The sequence below is a fragment of the Aplysia californica genome, unplaced genomic scaffold, assembly GCF_000002075.1.
Source record: "Aplysia californica isolate F4 #8 unplaced genomic scaffold, AplCal3.0 scaffold00206, whole genome shotgun sequence".
In the NCBI taxonomy this organism is placed as follows: domain Eukaryota; kingdom Metazoa; phylum Mollusca; class Gastropoda; order Aplysiida; family Aplysiidae; genus Aplysia; species Aplysia californica.
Genome location: NW_004797476.1, coordinates 913,575 through 927,957, shown reverse-complemented (window position 1 = coordinate 927,957; position 14,383 = coordinate 913,575). Strand labels below are relative to the sequence as shown.

Genomic DNA, 14,383 nt, shown 5'->3' with positions numbered 1-14,383 from the left:
TAGACAATTAGACATACACACCACACCATAAGTAAAGGAAGCAATCCATATGTGCGGGACGGCAGCGGCAGCGGCAGCGGGACAGCAGCGGGACGATATGTGCGGTACCGCAAGTCACATTAAATCCATATGTGCGGCAGCGGAACGGCAGCGGGACGAAATGTGCGACATCGCAAGTGGCAAATTCAATAAGGGAAGTCATGTTGGCGCCTTTTTTGTTTTGAGCAGCATGGCACCTACCCAGTCAAAACTGTCTTGGAAAATGAAACAAGAACGAACACTGCTGATGATGATTATCTTCATCTTTTGTCACTAGCATAACGAACAGGTCCATGCATTCCTTTGCCATTCAGGACAGCCCAGAAGGCACCATTTGGGCATATCAAGAAAATTGGTGGATGAAAGACGACATAGGGGTGCAATGGTTTCAGCAAGTTTTCCGTGTCAAATGAATTGACTGCATCACACAGAGATTCTTCACAGTCAACCCTATTCCGCCACATTCATATTTTTGCCTGCGGCAGCGGCAGAATCGCTCCTGGGTGCGATTTTTATCGTCCCTTTGCCGTACCGCTGCTGTACCGCTGCCGTCCCGCTGCCGTCCCGCACTTAAGGATTCAGACATTGATTATATTGATATTTCTGTTGGAGCGATTTTTATCGTCCCGCTGCCGTGCCGCTGCCGCTGCCGCTGCCGTCCCGCACATATGGATTGTCACCTTTAGTCTACTCAGAGATGTAATAAGTAAGTCTTCCCAGAGATGAAACAAATTTTCTTATTGCCATTGGCAGTAATAAACACTACCCAATATTGTTCTTTGAAATGAAATAAAAATCACTCCTAATACCTGTTATGAAAAAATACAGGTAGCAGACAAGCTGCAAAACCATTGTGTTGTAGTGGTTTTTTAGTACTAGGTGAGTTGTTTTCTCTGTTCAGCTCATGTTTCAATGCAAGCTTTACGTAGACTAAAAGATATTCTTCAAAATAATTTGACTTACAACACATTGGAAAAAGAACAACAAACACAATGTATCCTAGTAGGTCAAAATACATAGGTAGCATGTACTTAATTGAAAAATGTTCTTACTTGTGAACGCTCAGCTTGAAGGATCAGAAAACAAAGGGGTAGTGATATTTCGATGGCTTGACGTCTGAAGATCGTAGTTGATATTTCCACGGCATGCTGTCTGAAATCGGAAGTGATGATACCTACATCATGCCGTCTCGAGTCTAAAGACCGGAATTGATATTTCGACGGCATAGGCCCTACTTGAAGTGTGTCAAAGCAAGGAATTTAATCCAAGGAGATGTGATGGAAGTACCCGGTGCGTGTACCGGTAAGCGACATAGATCTAGATCTAAACTACAATGCAAGTATATCTTACTTTACTTTACACATCGTACATAAAAAGTGTATTGCAAACGAAAATGAGTGATAAAATAATGTCATTTACATGCATTCAGGCAAAGCACGGGGTGCCAATTGGGGGATCGGGTCGGGTCGGTTTGCAAGCCAGATTGAGGGCGAAAAGCGGCTATCGAGGCACCCGCCGCCGATGGCGTCCCCTAGGCGACGAGTCGGGTGATCGTCCCGACCGGACCCGACCAGACCAGACCCGATCCCATCGGCAAATGAGCACCCCATTGTTGAAAAAAACAACAACAGTCTTCTCTCCATTCTGCTTGAACAAAATAAATGGTGCATCTCTCACTCTCGTTACAATCACACAAAACATTTCATCACTGTCCGCCATGACGTCTTGGACGGATTCCGAATAAAATTTCGGAGAACCGTACACTGTTGCTGGTGGCTGGTAATATAATATTATCTTCATGCCACCATTCACAGGGTCATCAGCAGCAGCATCACTATCAACCCTAGGTATTTCTCAGCATTAATGGATTTTCTTTATTTCTGTGCATCCAATCTAAGCGGCTTCCCTCGATCTTTGCCCACTGGTCCACGGCAAATTGTTGCGCCAGCCTCCTCATTTTGAATGCGATACTAAAACCATGAATGCGTCTTGGAGACGGAAGGCATACAAATCTACCGTAGTAAGGGTTCTGTTGTCTTGACGTTTGAAGTACAAGATGCCAGCCATCACATCCAGTGGGGAACATGGGCACATAGTGAAGGAAATCGTAAGAACGACGGCACGTACTGATCCTTCGTAATTCCTGACCATCTCCTTATCTACATCGTAGTATGATGTTCAAATTACCGGAGTGGTCTCCTAGTAGGAGTGCTGAAACTTCACATCATGAAGGTAAATTGTATGTTCTGGTGAGCCAATTTCTTGGGTGGAACCTTGCTGGCATGCAACACAATTTCAACATTTTTGTCTTCTGTGTCTACTTCAATTGCGGACTTGAAAGATGTAAAGTATGAATTGACTTTGCGAAGGCAAGCTTGAAGTTCATTCAAAATGTCTGGCCCTTAAAATGTCTGACAGTCGCAGCCTACCCTTAAGTTCTGTGGCAGAGTCCTGAAAAAAATCTGTGCAAACTTTGGTTCAGTTTCAGCAGTGGGAAGAAGAATTCCTAATAGGTGGTACAGCTTGACTTGGACTTTGAAGGTTGGATTGAAGCCCTGTCCAGCTTGTTCACTGCACCTAACTGAAGCAAGGTCGAGAGCATTATAGTATGACCTACAGTGTGGTAAGAAAGAGCCGCCGCTCTGTGTTACATCGTAATATTTCATTAGTTCCTGAAAGGGTGCGGGTGTACAGGTATACTAACTTTGCCATTTTGACAGGAGAATATTGTGTTTCTCTCTTCTCTCTATCTAATGGCATTGCAGTGCTCAGAGACAACACTGAATTCACCAGAGTCCTGTGTTCGTAATCTCCGACCAACTTCAGACCTTCAGTTTCACCAAAGGACTGTGCCCATCATGTCTTATTGCTACTGTTTCTGCTGATTATTGACTGCAACTCCACTGGGTTTCTTTGTCTCGCCCCCTTCTCTCCAAGTCCCCCGAAAGTGCAGGAAAGAAAAAAAATCGAAAAGCAACGTCTTATAAGTATACATGACAAAGTCATTACTGGCGTAATACGACTGCTCAGTCTACTGTGTTAATTACCGTGGATTGAGTGAGGGCTTAAAACTTGGAGCAGTTCACTGGTATAATGACGGGGAAGGACAGGTCTAATGACGAGAATCAATTATGTGGATCTGGATATCATCTTCAGACACCCGCGTGTAATTATCTCCCCTTGTTAGACATAAATAATAGCCTACGTTTTCATATCCTCTACAAATCATGTCATCAAATAAGTCTTATGCAAGCTGGATCTATAGATTTACACTGCTCTTTTTGTTTCCAAATAGCTTTTCATTGTGTGATTTCATAATGATTGTTAATTTAAGCTATTTCGTCGATTTCTTTTTAAAAAAATTAGTAAAGCGAAGTGTCTCAGAGGTGATATTGTTCAGTGCGAACAAATTATACGTAAAATTGTCTTCATTACCTCAAAGTAACAGTTGAAGAACAATGTCACCTTAGCACCAGGAATTACTCTTGACGTAATTGTGGCGTTCTGTAGATTCTTTGTGGAAAAAAGAGATGATGTTGGAGGTCGATAAATGAGTTACTATTAAGGACAGAGAAACGAGGAAGTAGAATTCGTTTTGAGTTTTGGTTGAGTATTTCGTGGGTAAGAGTTAGCGAGTTCAGAGCCATAGTAGTAAACATATTGTTAAACTTTTTGCAACTTTTGTTCCGTCAGATATACCTTCGACGTAGACGCTTTCGGAAATCCCCGTAGGCCTAGAGTTGATAAAACACTGCTTTATCCCAAGCCACTTGTTCAAGGAAAGGAAAAGGGAAACATTCATAGTGGGTACCGGACATTTTATTATGGTGCGTTATGTATCGAGAGTTAGACTGACGACGTGACTTTGGGGAGTCTCTAGAAAACTGTGTCTTTGATAAAGAGCAGTTGTGTCGCATTTCTGCCACATAAGCGCCGTGAAATACTTACCAAAACAAAAACAAACAAAAAACACCCAAAAAAACTAACCTGTATTCTTTAGAGCAAATGTTTGCATCGAGAGAAAGAGTGACTAGAGCTTAAATGAGTAGCAGCTAGAGGGACACGAGAGAGTGCGTGGACAGAGGGTTTGGTGGAAGGGCTGTCTATGTGCACTCACCACGAGAAAGTTTTCGTATTAAAAACCAATACAGACTGTTTTTAACATGGAAACCAGCCCCGCACCGAAAAGCCTGTTTGTTCCTTCTGAAACCTACGTGAGCACAGAGACTGTAAACTTCGTCGAGATTATCATCGACTTTTTCATCAACTTTGCCATCTCTTGCATGGGCGTGGTCACCAACATCCTAGTCATCGTCGTCTTTATTAAGCAAGGCTTCAGAGACAGCGTCAGCGTTTCCATGACTACCATCGCGGCCTGGGACTTGCTGAAATGTTGGAGCGGTGCCCTGCAGAGACTCGTGGGTCCCATGGAGCTTCTGTACCCGCGAGAAGCTCACAGCTGGAGAAATATCTCGCACATAGTGCTGAGTCACACCATTACGTTTTCCACCTACGTGACTAGCGCCCTAGCGGCGTACGTGGCTGTGGAGAGATGTCTCTGCGTCTGTTTCCCCCTCCACGTCAAGTGGCTGCTCACCAGGAAAATCTCCACCTTCATGTGCATCACCATTTCCGTCGTAGTCTTCGGCAGTTTTTGCGTCATGTTTGGAGCCTATGACTTAGTCTGGGTTTGGAACGCTCGATTTAACGGCACTGTGGCTATTTATAGGTACAGCTCATTTGCCTTGGCCAATGAAGGACATCTGTTTCCGTACTACAAAATGATTGGGATAGTGTGGCCCTTCCTCAGTTTTGGCGTGATCACATTCTGTACGTGCGTTATCTCACAGCGTTTGTACCAGGCATCCAGTTTCCGCAACAAACAAAAGGTAAGTATATCGCCCAAAACCTGATCCACTACTCTTTTTTGGGGGGGGGGGGGGGGGGTAAGTGTTTTGCGGCGCTCGCAACTGCATAAGGTCATATGAGCGCTCGGGACACATTTAACATTTCCAGTTGGTAGGACATTTATTGAGTTTTGCCCGGGTGGCGGCCGAAGCCTACTCTTATCCATTTTAGACCACAAAGGTATCTTTAACGTTCGGAACCTGCACACGGGACTTCCGAGATTTTCCGCTCTTGTCCGAGAAGGCTAGGTGTAGATCTTTCCTACCATAAGATCAGGGGTGTGGCTGAAAGACTGCAGTAAGAAGGAGCCAAGGAGTAGCAGTAGAAAGGCTGCAGAAAGAGCCAGGAGCCCAGAGGAGGGGGTAAACGAGGTGAAGGGGTGGGGGCAGAAAGTGGAGACGAAAGCAGACGACAGAACATTGCTAGAGAGCAGGAAAGGAAGTGAAAGGAGACAATTTTAGAGAAAAAATGCTTCCGTCGCTACCCGGATTCGAACCCGGAACCTTTGAATGAGAGGCGAACCCCTCAGCCTCTAGGCCACGAGAACCCCCTCAACGGCTCTAAGCTCACAAAGCTACATTTATTCTCAGAAGGGAGAAAACCCAAACTAGTTATCATTCTTTTAAAACTTGTACCGACATGCTGTATCTTTTCTTGCTTTTTTTTTCAACATTTAAAAATTGAGCTTTAACACAATATTTCCCGAACATACACAACTGATGGCATAGCACTGAGCAAGAAACTGCAAAAAAGGTTAAAATTTAATGTTGGGCTCAGTGCAGCAAAACAGCTGTCCACCGAGTCGTGTTTGTCCCACTTAATAAATCCTTTCACTGTAGCGTCGGTAGCGTGGTGGTTCGGCTGATGGGCTCGCAGCTGAAAGGTTGAGGGTTCTTAATTCTACTAGTACTGGCTGGGTCTAACATTAAGTCTTTTAAAAAAGTTTTTGGCTAAAAAATCTCCAAAAGGTAACTGCTGGGACAGTATGCTTATCTTGTATGTCAGTGTCTGAACAAACAAACATACAACGATATCTTGTATGTCAGTGTCTGAACAAACAAACATACAACGATATCTTGTAGGTCAGTGTCTGAAAAAACAAACATATAACGATATCTTGTAGGTCAGTGTCTGAACAAACAAACATATAACGATACCTTGTAGGTCAGTGTCTGAACAAACAAACATATAACGATATCTTGTAGGTCAGTATCTGAACAAACAAACATACAACGATATCTTGTAGGGCAGTATCTGAACAAACAAACATATAACGATATCTTGTAGGTCAGTATCTGAACAAACAAACATACAACGATATCTTGTAGGGCAGTATCTGAACAAACAAACATATAACGATATCTTGTAGGTCAGTATCTGAACAAACAAACATACAACGATATCTTGTAGGTCAGTATCTGAACAAACAAACATATAACGATGTCTTGTAGGTCAGTATCTGAACAAACAAACATACAACGGTATCTTGTATGTCAGTGTCTGAGCAAACATACAAAGGTATCTTGAATGTCAGTACCTGAGCAAATATAACGGTATCTTGTTTGTGAGTGTCTGAGTAAACAAACATACAACGGTATTTTGTATGTCAGTGTCTGAGCAAACATACAACGGCAGCTTGCACGGTATGCATCCCAATCAGCTGAGAAGGTCTGGTAGTTTCTTCTTTTTCTTCTTCTTCTTCTTCTTCTTCTTCTTCTCCTTCTTCTCCTTCTTCTCCTTCTTCTCCTTCTTTTTCTTCTTCTTCTTCTTCTTCTTCTTCTTCTTCTTCTTCTTCTTCTTCTTCTTCTGCTTCTATATCTCTGGGGTAGTCGACTGCTGCACATGGTTCTTCTACTCGCTAGATCTCTGGGGTAGTCGATGAGAAAAATCGGTGACGAAAGCAGACGTGCGACAGAGCAAGTTAGAGGGCAAGGAAGGGGGTGAAAGGAGAACATTTAAGGGAAGAAAATGTTACCATTGCAGTCTGGTTTTGAACCCGAGCCCTATTGAATGAGATGCGAACACCGTACCTCTTGACCACGGGAGCCCTTGTATCTGTAAAATACCCGACCATACTGATCTCAAACTTTTCATCTGTAATACCCCACCACGCTGATCTCAGACATTGTATCTGTAATATTATACCCCACCAGTCTGATCTCAAACCGTGTATCTGTAATTCCCCAGCACACTGATCTCAAACATTGCGTCCGTCTTAACCGACATGACGGTGAAAGATGAGACAAAAGAAAAGACTTCATAATTCTCAGGAGTGCTGGTGGTCATGGTAGGTATTCTGGTGTGGTTTGCTCCTTCTTTCCTATCTAATATCGTCCTTATCCCTCCCCCTCCCTTTCCCTCCCTCTTTTTGTGTTTGTTACTCTCTTGTAACACCTCCAATCTTCTGCATTTGTATGACCTTACTGTGTTGCAAGTGTCGTAAAACTCACACTAAAACTAAAAATTCTCAGGAGCGTGATGAGAAGAAAGCTCAACTTTCTCCCCGGGACAGACAGGTGGTCAAGATGCTGCTGGTCATCGTGGCGATCTACATCATCAGTTTATTTCCCCGGATCGCCGTCTACGTTGTGAGGATTTTCATCGACGATTTCTATTTCCTTGGAAAGTATCATAATATGTTTAAGGTAAGGTCTCGTCCTATCAGCTGGTGATAACGGCTGAATTAGAATTCTTTTTACTACTTGCAATGGTTTATTAAAACTCTTACCGGTATTGCCACTCCCAATACTATCTCATCTAGTGTCGGATCTGGGACAGACATCGGCGATCACGGTTCTCCATCAATTCGTCTGCTCGGATGCTCTTTAAAAAAGCCACACAATCCTGATCTCCCATCGTCGCCCATTCTGTTTAGGCTCTACAAGTATGTTGGTCTAGGTCTACCCCTGCCTCGTTTGCATTCAGTTTTGTCTGTTGGTAAGAGCTGGATGTTTTAGTGCTTTGAGGTCCGTATGTCTATTTAAGTGACCCACAAACAGCACTTAAGTCTCTTCCTGGTTGTTTTTATCAGCGAGCGGCGCACGTGGGCTGTTTCATGTACCAAGGACTACTACTGTTAGGTTGTTGTTGTTTTTCCTACCAAGAAATTCTCAACATTCTCCTATTTTTTTGTGTATGTCAAGTGTTTTACGCCCCCATCGACCCAATTCGTGAAGCATCGTGGTGAAATCAGGCTCTCGTCTAAATAATGAAATCGAAGATAGTGGCGTTTTTCTACCGGTTTGACAAGTTTTATTGAATTTTCTTTAGCTCAGCAGCTTTTATGTCCATTTATAAATGTTTTTTCTGTGGATGTTCCTGAAAAACGTGTTAAAGGCACAAAAATATAATTTTTCAGTTTCCAGGGACTCTCAAGCATTGAAAGATATTAAGCTTTGGCGGCCATTTTCTCGTTTATTTTACCTCTGAAAGAAGGCAACCCTTCCCTCTTCAATCACACATATTTCGACTTCTTTTAAAGATAGATGGGCATTTTTTCACAGAAAGATAGACAAATGATCAAGTTTTAAGATGACACAAATAACTGAAAAAGCCCAAAAATTTAAGAGTGCCTGATTTCACCTTGTCGTTACACATTTAGACTTTTAGATCATTCAGGCAGGAGGCAGGGTTCCAACCCTAAAAACGCCGATCGAATGATGCAAAGCAACACAGACATAGCTGTATCTATCCTAGACTAGCTGGGTACCCGTTTGATGAACGGACTCAAAAGAATCGATCGTCAAGTCATAGTGGAACCAGTGCGCACTGCTTGTGAACGGAAGCCTCATTTGTTTACAATGTGGTCTTAGAAGACCAACTTTCCCAAGATTATATCTAAACGAAACTAATGAAAAACTGAAAATTAAATAACAGTGACTTCAGACTCCTTAATATAGCCGTGTACCCGTTAAATGATTCCGAACCACGGTTGTTGTTGTTGTTTTTTTTCAATTCGAAAGTTAAGTTGTTCGGAAGTTTTAGGCGACCAAAGTGACGAACTTTCACAAATGTAATACATACATTATTCTTTTGAGAACATTGGAGGGCAGAAATGAGTGTCAGACCATGATGATAATAACTGATAGGGATCGTCTGCTATAAGAGGTGTGTTACTCGATTACCTCCTCCAGAGCGCGCATCTTGTTTTGTGGCACTTTACTTTAACTTAACGAAGAAGTCTAACTTTCTAATTTCTAGAGTAGACTTTACAGTCCTGTTATCTTCATCTGAAATTTACTCGTCTCAGCATGTGTACGATGGAATGTGCCATAATATTTTGTGTTTCTATTTTACAAAACACAGCTGATAAAAACCTGTATGTAAATTCTTTACCATACCGACAGGCCGAAAGGCTAGAACCCAGACGGCCGCTGTATCGGACTAGTAAAGTAAAGTGTTTCTATTTATTGTATTTGTATTTGGTGGATTGAATGTTCCCGTCTTTAATCTGCTGGGGATTGGGCATATTACAATTTTGTGTTTGCCTCGTCCCTTAAGAGTAAAAGTAGATGTTTGGTGGGCGCTCTGGTGTGGTATGCTCCTTCTTTTCTTTCAATCGTCTATCGTCTTTATCTCTCCTCCTTCTTCCCTATCAAACACCTATCGTCCTTATCTCTCCTTTTTTCCTATCAAACATCTATCGTCCTTATCTCTCCTCCTTCTTTCCTAATACATGGACATCTATCGTCCTTATCTCTCCTCCTTCTTTCCTAAAACATCCATCGTCCTTATCTCTCCTCCTTCTTTCCTATCAAACATCTATAGTCCTTATCTTCCCCCCTTTTTTCTTATCAAACATCTATCATCCTTATCTCTCCTCCTTCTTTTTTGTGTTTGCCACTCTCTTGTTGTAACACCTCTAAACTTCGGTACTTCTATGACCTAATTGTGTCGCAAGTGCCGTAACACGCTAACGAAAACAAAGAGTAAAAAAGAGAGGGTAACATCGCCACACGGCGGGAAAGCGTGCTGACATTTAAAGTAGTCACCTTTTCTCACAGTTTGTGATAACTTCCGCAACAGACAGAAACCCACCAGACACGTTCTGTTTTTCTCGTCCAACTTTAGCCTTCTCATTCTTGGTGTGGATTGACAAAGTCGGCTGCTTAATGACTGAACTGTGTCTAGCTGTTTTTACATTCTTTGAAAAATTTGCACCTGAACTGTGCATCTTTTGCGCTTTTTTTCAACATTTAGAATTCGAATTTCAACAAAATATTTCTCGGGCCCGTGCAACCAATACCACAGATAATATAAATAAATAATACATAAATGAATGAATTAATAAATGAATAAATAAATAAATAGGACGCACAAGATCTGAATAGCTGGTCTCTGATTTGCCGAGCAAATTTTAATGTTTAAAACTTCCTCTTCCTCAGATCGTCTCCTATTCTGTGTTCATCCTTGACTTTACTAACAGTGCCATCAACCTGTTCGTGTTTCTCGCCATGAGCTCCTCCTTCCGGGAAACGTTCTACCAGATTACCACAACCAGCCACCCGCCAGCCACCCGCCCGTCCACCATGGCGGGTCAGGCACGGCGGGAAGAAATCAAGAACTGACCTGACGCTACCAAACAAACTCTGTGACCGAACATTCACAGACTGAAACTTTACGATGAAAAAGTCCCTAACAAGCGAGGGGAAAAGAAAAATAAAAGATTTTAACACAATTATTTGTCGCGTACATTTAATGTTGCTCTCAAAATACTTAACCCTATCCGTACGCCCTGGAGTCATTTTGTACCCCCGGGGTTGTATTCTTCCCATTTTAGAATACTTCTAGTCTAGCACGAAGATCTCTTTGAAACTTTCAGTATTTCTCAAAAAATTAATCACTTTGATAGACTGCTATGCAAAGCGTACGGATCGGATTAACTAGCAAATTTCCTCTTTGGACAGTGGTGCCACAGAGTTCCCCACGTCGTATGGATACGATAGTAAAACACGACGTACGGATAGAGTTAAGAAGAAATTAGCATCCTCTTTACTGAGATCTTTGTTGTCAGCAGCTGCAGCATCTTTTTCCTCCTCCGACACGTCCTCTTCCAGCAGCTGTCAAGGAGCTTATTAACTAAAAACTCCTTGGCAGCTGTTCAAAGGCAGGGATATTCTGCACGTGGATGCCTGATCGGTCGGGCTGTGGTGGTACGTCTCGCGCAGCTTTTGTTTTCTTGTCTAACTCGTGACAGAACTCTTCAAACGTTAATTCCCCTTGACAAAAAAAGATAGCAAGCAAGTAGAATACGGTGCTAGTGGGTAAGTGAAAGTCATACTTCTTTTGTCTTCCTCTCAGTCATCTAGCTTTAGTTTTTTTCCCTACTACTAAAAGATCATTTGATTATTACATCAATGAGCTCCTCTTTACCTCAAAAACAAAAACTGGAAAAAATCCTCATTACATCTTGAGAAAAAACAAACTGGAAAAAATGCTCATTACATACTGTGGAAAAAATGCTCAAAACACCAATACTGTTCAAAACACTGCAAGAAAGATTTTAGTACATTTTGTATACCCTACTTCAGACGGGCTGATAGTCGAACCTGCCCCGACAGCCGCCTGTCCAAGACAACCACCTGTACAAATGACCACTTCCCACTCACATTTTTTGCTGTACATGTATTATAATGACACTATCCATAAGGACCACCTGCCCAAGAAGACCATGCTTCTTCTCCACAATCCAGAACTTCCCCCAATGTTTCCTATGTGTGACTATGCATATGAGACTGTGGATCATCACCTCTTCCACTGCGCAGCCCTAAATGGCATCAGAGCTACACTTCTCCTTCTTGTAAAGGAAATCGTGAAAAGATTGGTTGACTTTTTTCTTTATTTTCTCTTTGACATTTAATTTTCCATCTCTGTAACATTAAAATTTATACAAGCGTATTTATAGTGTCTCAGTTCATTGTCTACCTTTGTCAACAATGCAATCTCTTGAGCAGTGACCAAATTCAATAGTTATCTCAAGTCTTGCCAAGATGAACATTTTTCCGCTAAACTCAGAGAGCACATGTCGTAACTTTTTGTCAAAGTAGAAAACCATGATAGAAAGTATCTCCACACCTGAACTCATTTAACACCTTGATCAAGTCCTTTCATGTAAAAACGTCCAACTGCCAATTGTCTCAGCTTTCTATCAAAACTGTGTCCAATAGCACCTGAGACGTAATCATCACGCTATTCACCTTAGATTCAGCGTAAAAAAACCATCAGTTCCATTCTCCTCGAGGGAAGATATTTCACCAAGCATCTTTACCTTTGTGCCAGATATCACAGCCAAGATCAATGATGACAAGATGGGTCAAAATAACCCACCTTCTAAACTATCTCGCATTAGTACATGTACTCAAAAGGGACGTAAAACATTTACAGTCAGAAGGTACAGTGAAAAGGTAGCAAACATTATGTGTATAACTGTACCGTAACTCAATAGTGACAATAGTCAGGAAAAGGAAAATGAGCACAGAGAAAAAGAGGGGAGGGAGGAGGGGGAAAAGAATAAGCAGAGACGTGTGTAGAAAATAACTCTACGATTGTCACGTTAGGATACGAGACTACGCACTTTCACTTTCCACAGACATGATCTGTAAATTGTGTCATTTCCCTTCTCTTGAGCACACGAGCACACGTATGTTGCGTCATCATTCACTGAGTTCATTGGATGCACTTCCGTGCAACACTATGCAGCCTGTTAGAACTGTTCTTCTCTGCGAATAAATCTCAATTCTAAACATTCTGGCCTTTGAGGTTCTATAAACAACACAACGATAATCCATGATACTTTTAGTGTAGTTTCAATGAGAGACAAACTCACAAGACAAAAGAATTTATTTTTTTTAACTTGTTGGACCAAATACTTTATTAATACGCTCTGAAGATAGACACATGCTGATATGTGACAAGTCATACAAAAGTCATTTTAAAATCAATGAAAAAAATATATAAAAAAGAACAGGTAGTGACATAAAAAGATAGTTCAAAAACACCACAAAAAAAAGAAAAAAAATCATATAAAAACTGATACATACATATTATATTAATATATTAAAATAAAACAAGAACAAGTAGTAACACGAAGAGAGAATTCATTAACAATCTTCCCCTGAATAGAAAGAATTTTCATATGCTACATGTCCACAGCCTTAAACAGCAGCCACAACAAGTACGAGAGATACATTTTAATTAGCTGCCTCTAATATGACTTACCTAAACACCATGAATTAGCAGCGATATTAAGCTCATAATATAGCAGTAACTTCACACACAAGCAAAAAGTACTACAGTCAAACCTACTCTCTAACAGCTACCACCTGTCCAAGACAAACACCTGTGCAAACGACCACCTCCCACTTGTATTTTTTTCATATATTCATTGTACAAACGACCACTCCCCACTTTTCCCCTTTCATTTTTTCCTATATCATTGTACAAACGACCACTCCCCACTTGTATTTTTTCCTTTATCATTGTACAAACGACCACTCCCCACTTCTACTCCATTTGCATTTTTTAAAAATATCATACCAACATTGTCCAAAAGGACCACTTCCTGTCAAAGATGACCACTTTTCTCCTCCATAATGGGTAGTCATCTTGATCAAGTTAGAATATTTTTACTGAGAACAAAATATCAATACTAAACTAAATGGGGTTGGGGGTTCCAAGTAGGAAGGGTATCTGAGGTTGAAGCGATGAAGTTCTGTTTGCAGAATTTTGCTGTTGCACTAATGAGTGATACAGCCTACATCTTTAAGATCAGCTCTACAGTTCACAAATGTGTTCAACACACAAAGACTAAAATGTGTCTTATATTCATGAAACTTTTGGCTGGACACGAAATATATGAAAGAATGTCTTTCATGAACAAAGTAGTCATGATGTCACTGCTTCCAAACAGCAAAAGATGACTACTGAACTGATCAAGAGGACATTCAGACTGTGAACACTTCAGATGCCCAGAAAACGTTCTACACATGAACTACCCTTGACATTATATTATATTATATGTTATGAAAGTATAATACATGTATACACAGACACATACGCATGAATGTCTTTTTTTTAAAAAAGACATAGACCGCTTTGAGACAATGAAATTCACTGTGTCAAAACTTCAGAGAAAGTAAGAATACATTCATGAAAATTGTAACTTAAGAAACATAGCCATACAATGTCATAATGTCATAACAACAAACATCTATTCAAAAAACATATAAAGTTATTGTACTATCAGACTCGCAAATGTAAGGAAATTGGCTCGAATCACATCAGGTGGGAATGGGTACCCGGCTATGGATGGCAAAAGATCTTTTCAGTTTGTTAGAGTTTGAGCCCTTACTGCTTGCACTGTGTGCTTCCCGGGAAGCTGAGAATATGTCCGAGTGTTCTATGGTCTGCTGGGGTAATAATGTAGACTGTAAAGCGA

General features: G+C 41.3%; 2 protein-coding genes across 2 annotated transcripts; both read left to right on the top strand.

Moving 5' to 3' along the window:
- Positions 1-4,202: 4,202 nt before the first annotated feature.
- Positions 4,203-7,188, top strand: LOC118477759. Its single transcript, XM_035969996.1, has 2 exons — positions 4,203-4,928; positions 7,135-7,188. The coding sequence occupies exons 1-2, from the start codon at positions 4,203-4,205 to the stop codon at positions 7,186-7,188; spliced, it is 780 nt and encodes a 259-aa protein (XP_035825889.1).
- Positions 7,189-7,426: 238 nt separating this feature from the next.
- On the top strand, positions 7,427-10,624 carry LOC101845926. The gene is made up of 2 exons (XM_013083025.2): positions 7,427-7,592; positions 10,332-10,624. The coding sequence occupies exons 1-2, from the start codon at positions 7,473-7,475 to the stop codon at positions 10,512-10,514; spliced, it is 303 nt and encodes a 100-aa protein (XP_012938479.2). The 5' UTR covers positions 7,427-7,472; the 3' UTR covers positions 10,515-10,624.
- The last annotated feature ends 3,759 nt before the right edge of the window (positions 10,625-14,383 follow it).

Excerpts from the sequence above, each read along its gene's own strand:
- LOC118477759 (XM_035969996.1), top strand. The coding sequence starts at position 4,203 with ATGGAAACCAGCCCCGCACCGAAAAGCCTGTTTGTTCCTTCTGAAACC. Across the intron at positions 4,929-7,134 it reads GTTTCCGCAACAAACAAAAG|CACACTGATCTCAAACATTG; the intron begins GTAAGTATATCG and ends GTAATTCCCCAG.
- LOC101845926 (XM_013083025.2), top strand. The coding sequence starts at position 7,473 with ATGCTGCTGGTCATCGTGGCGATCTACATCATCAGTTTATTTCCCCGG. Across the intron at positions 7,593-10,331 it reads AGTATCATAATATGTTTAAG|ATCGTCTCCTATTCTGTGTT; the intron begins GTAAGGTCTCGT and ends CCTCTTCCTCAG.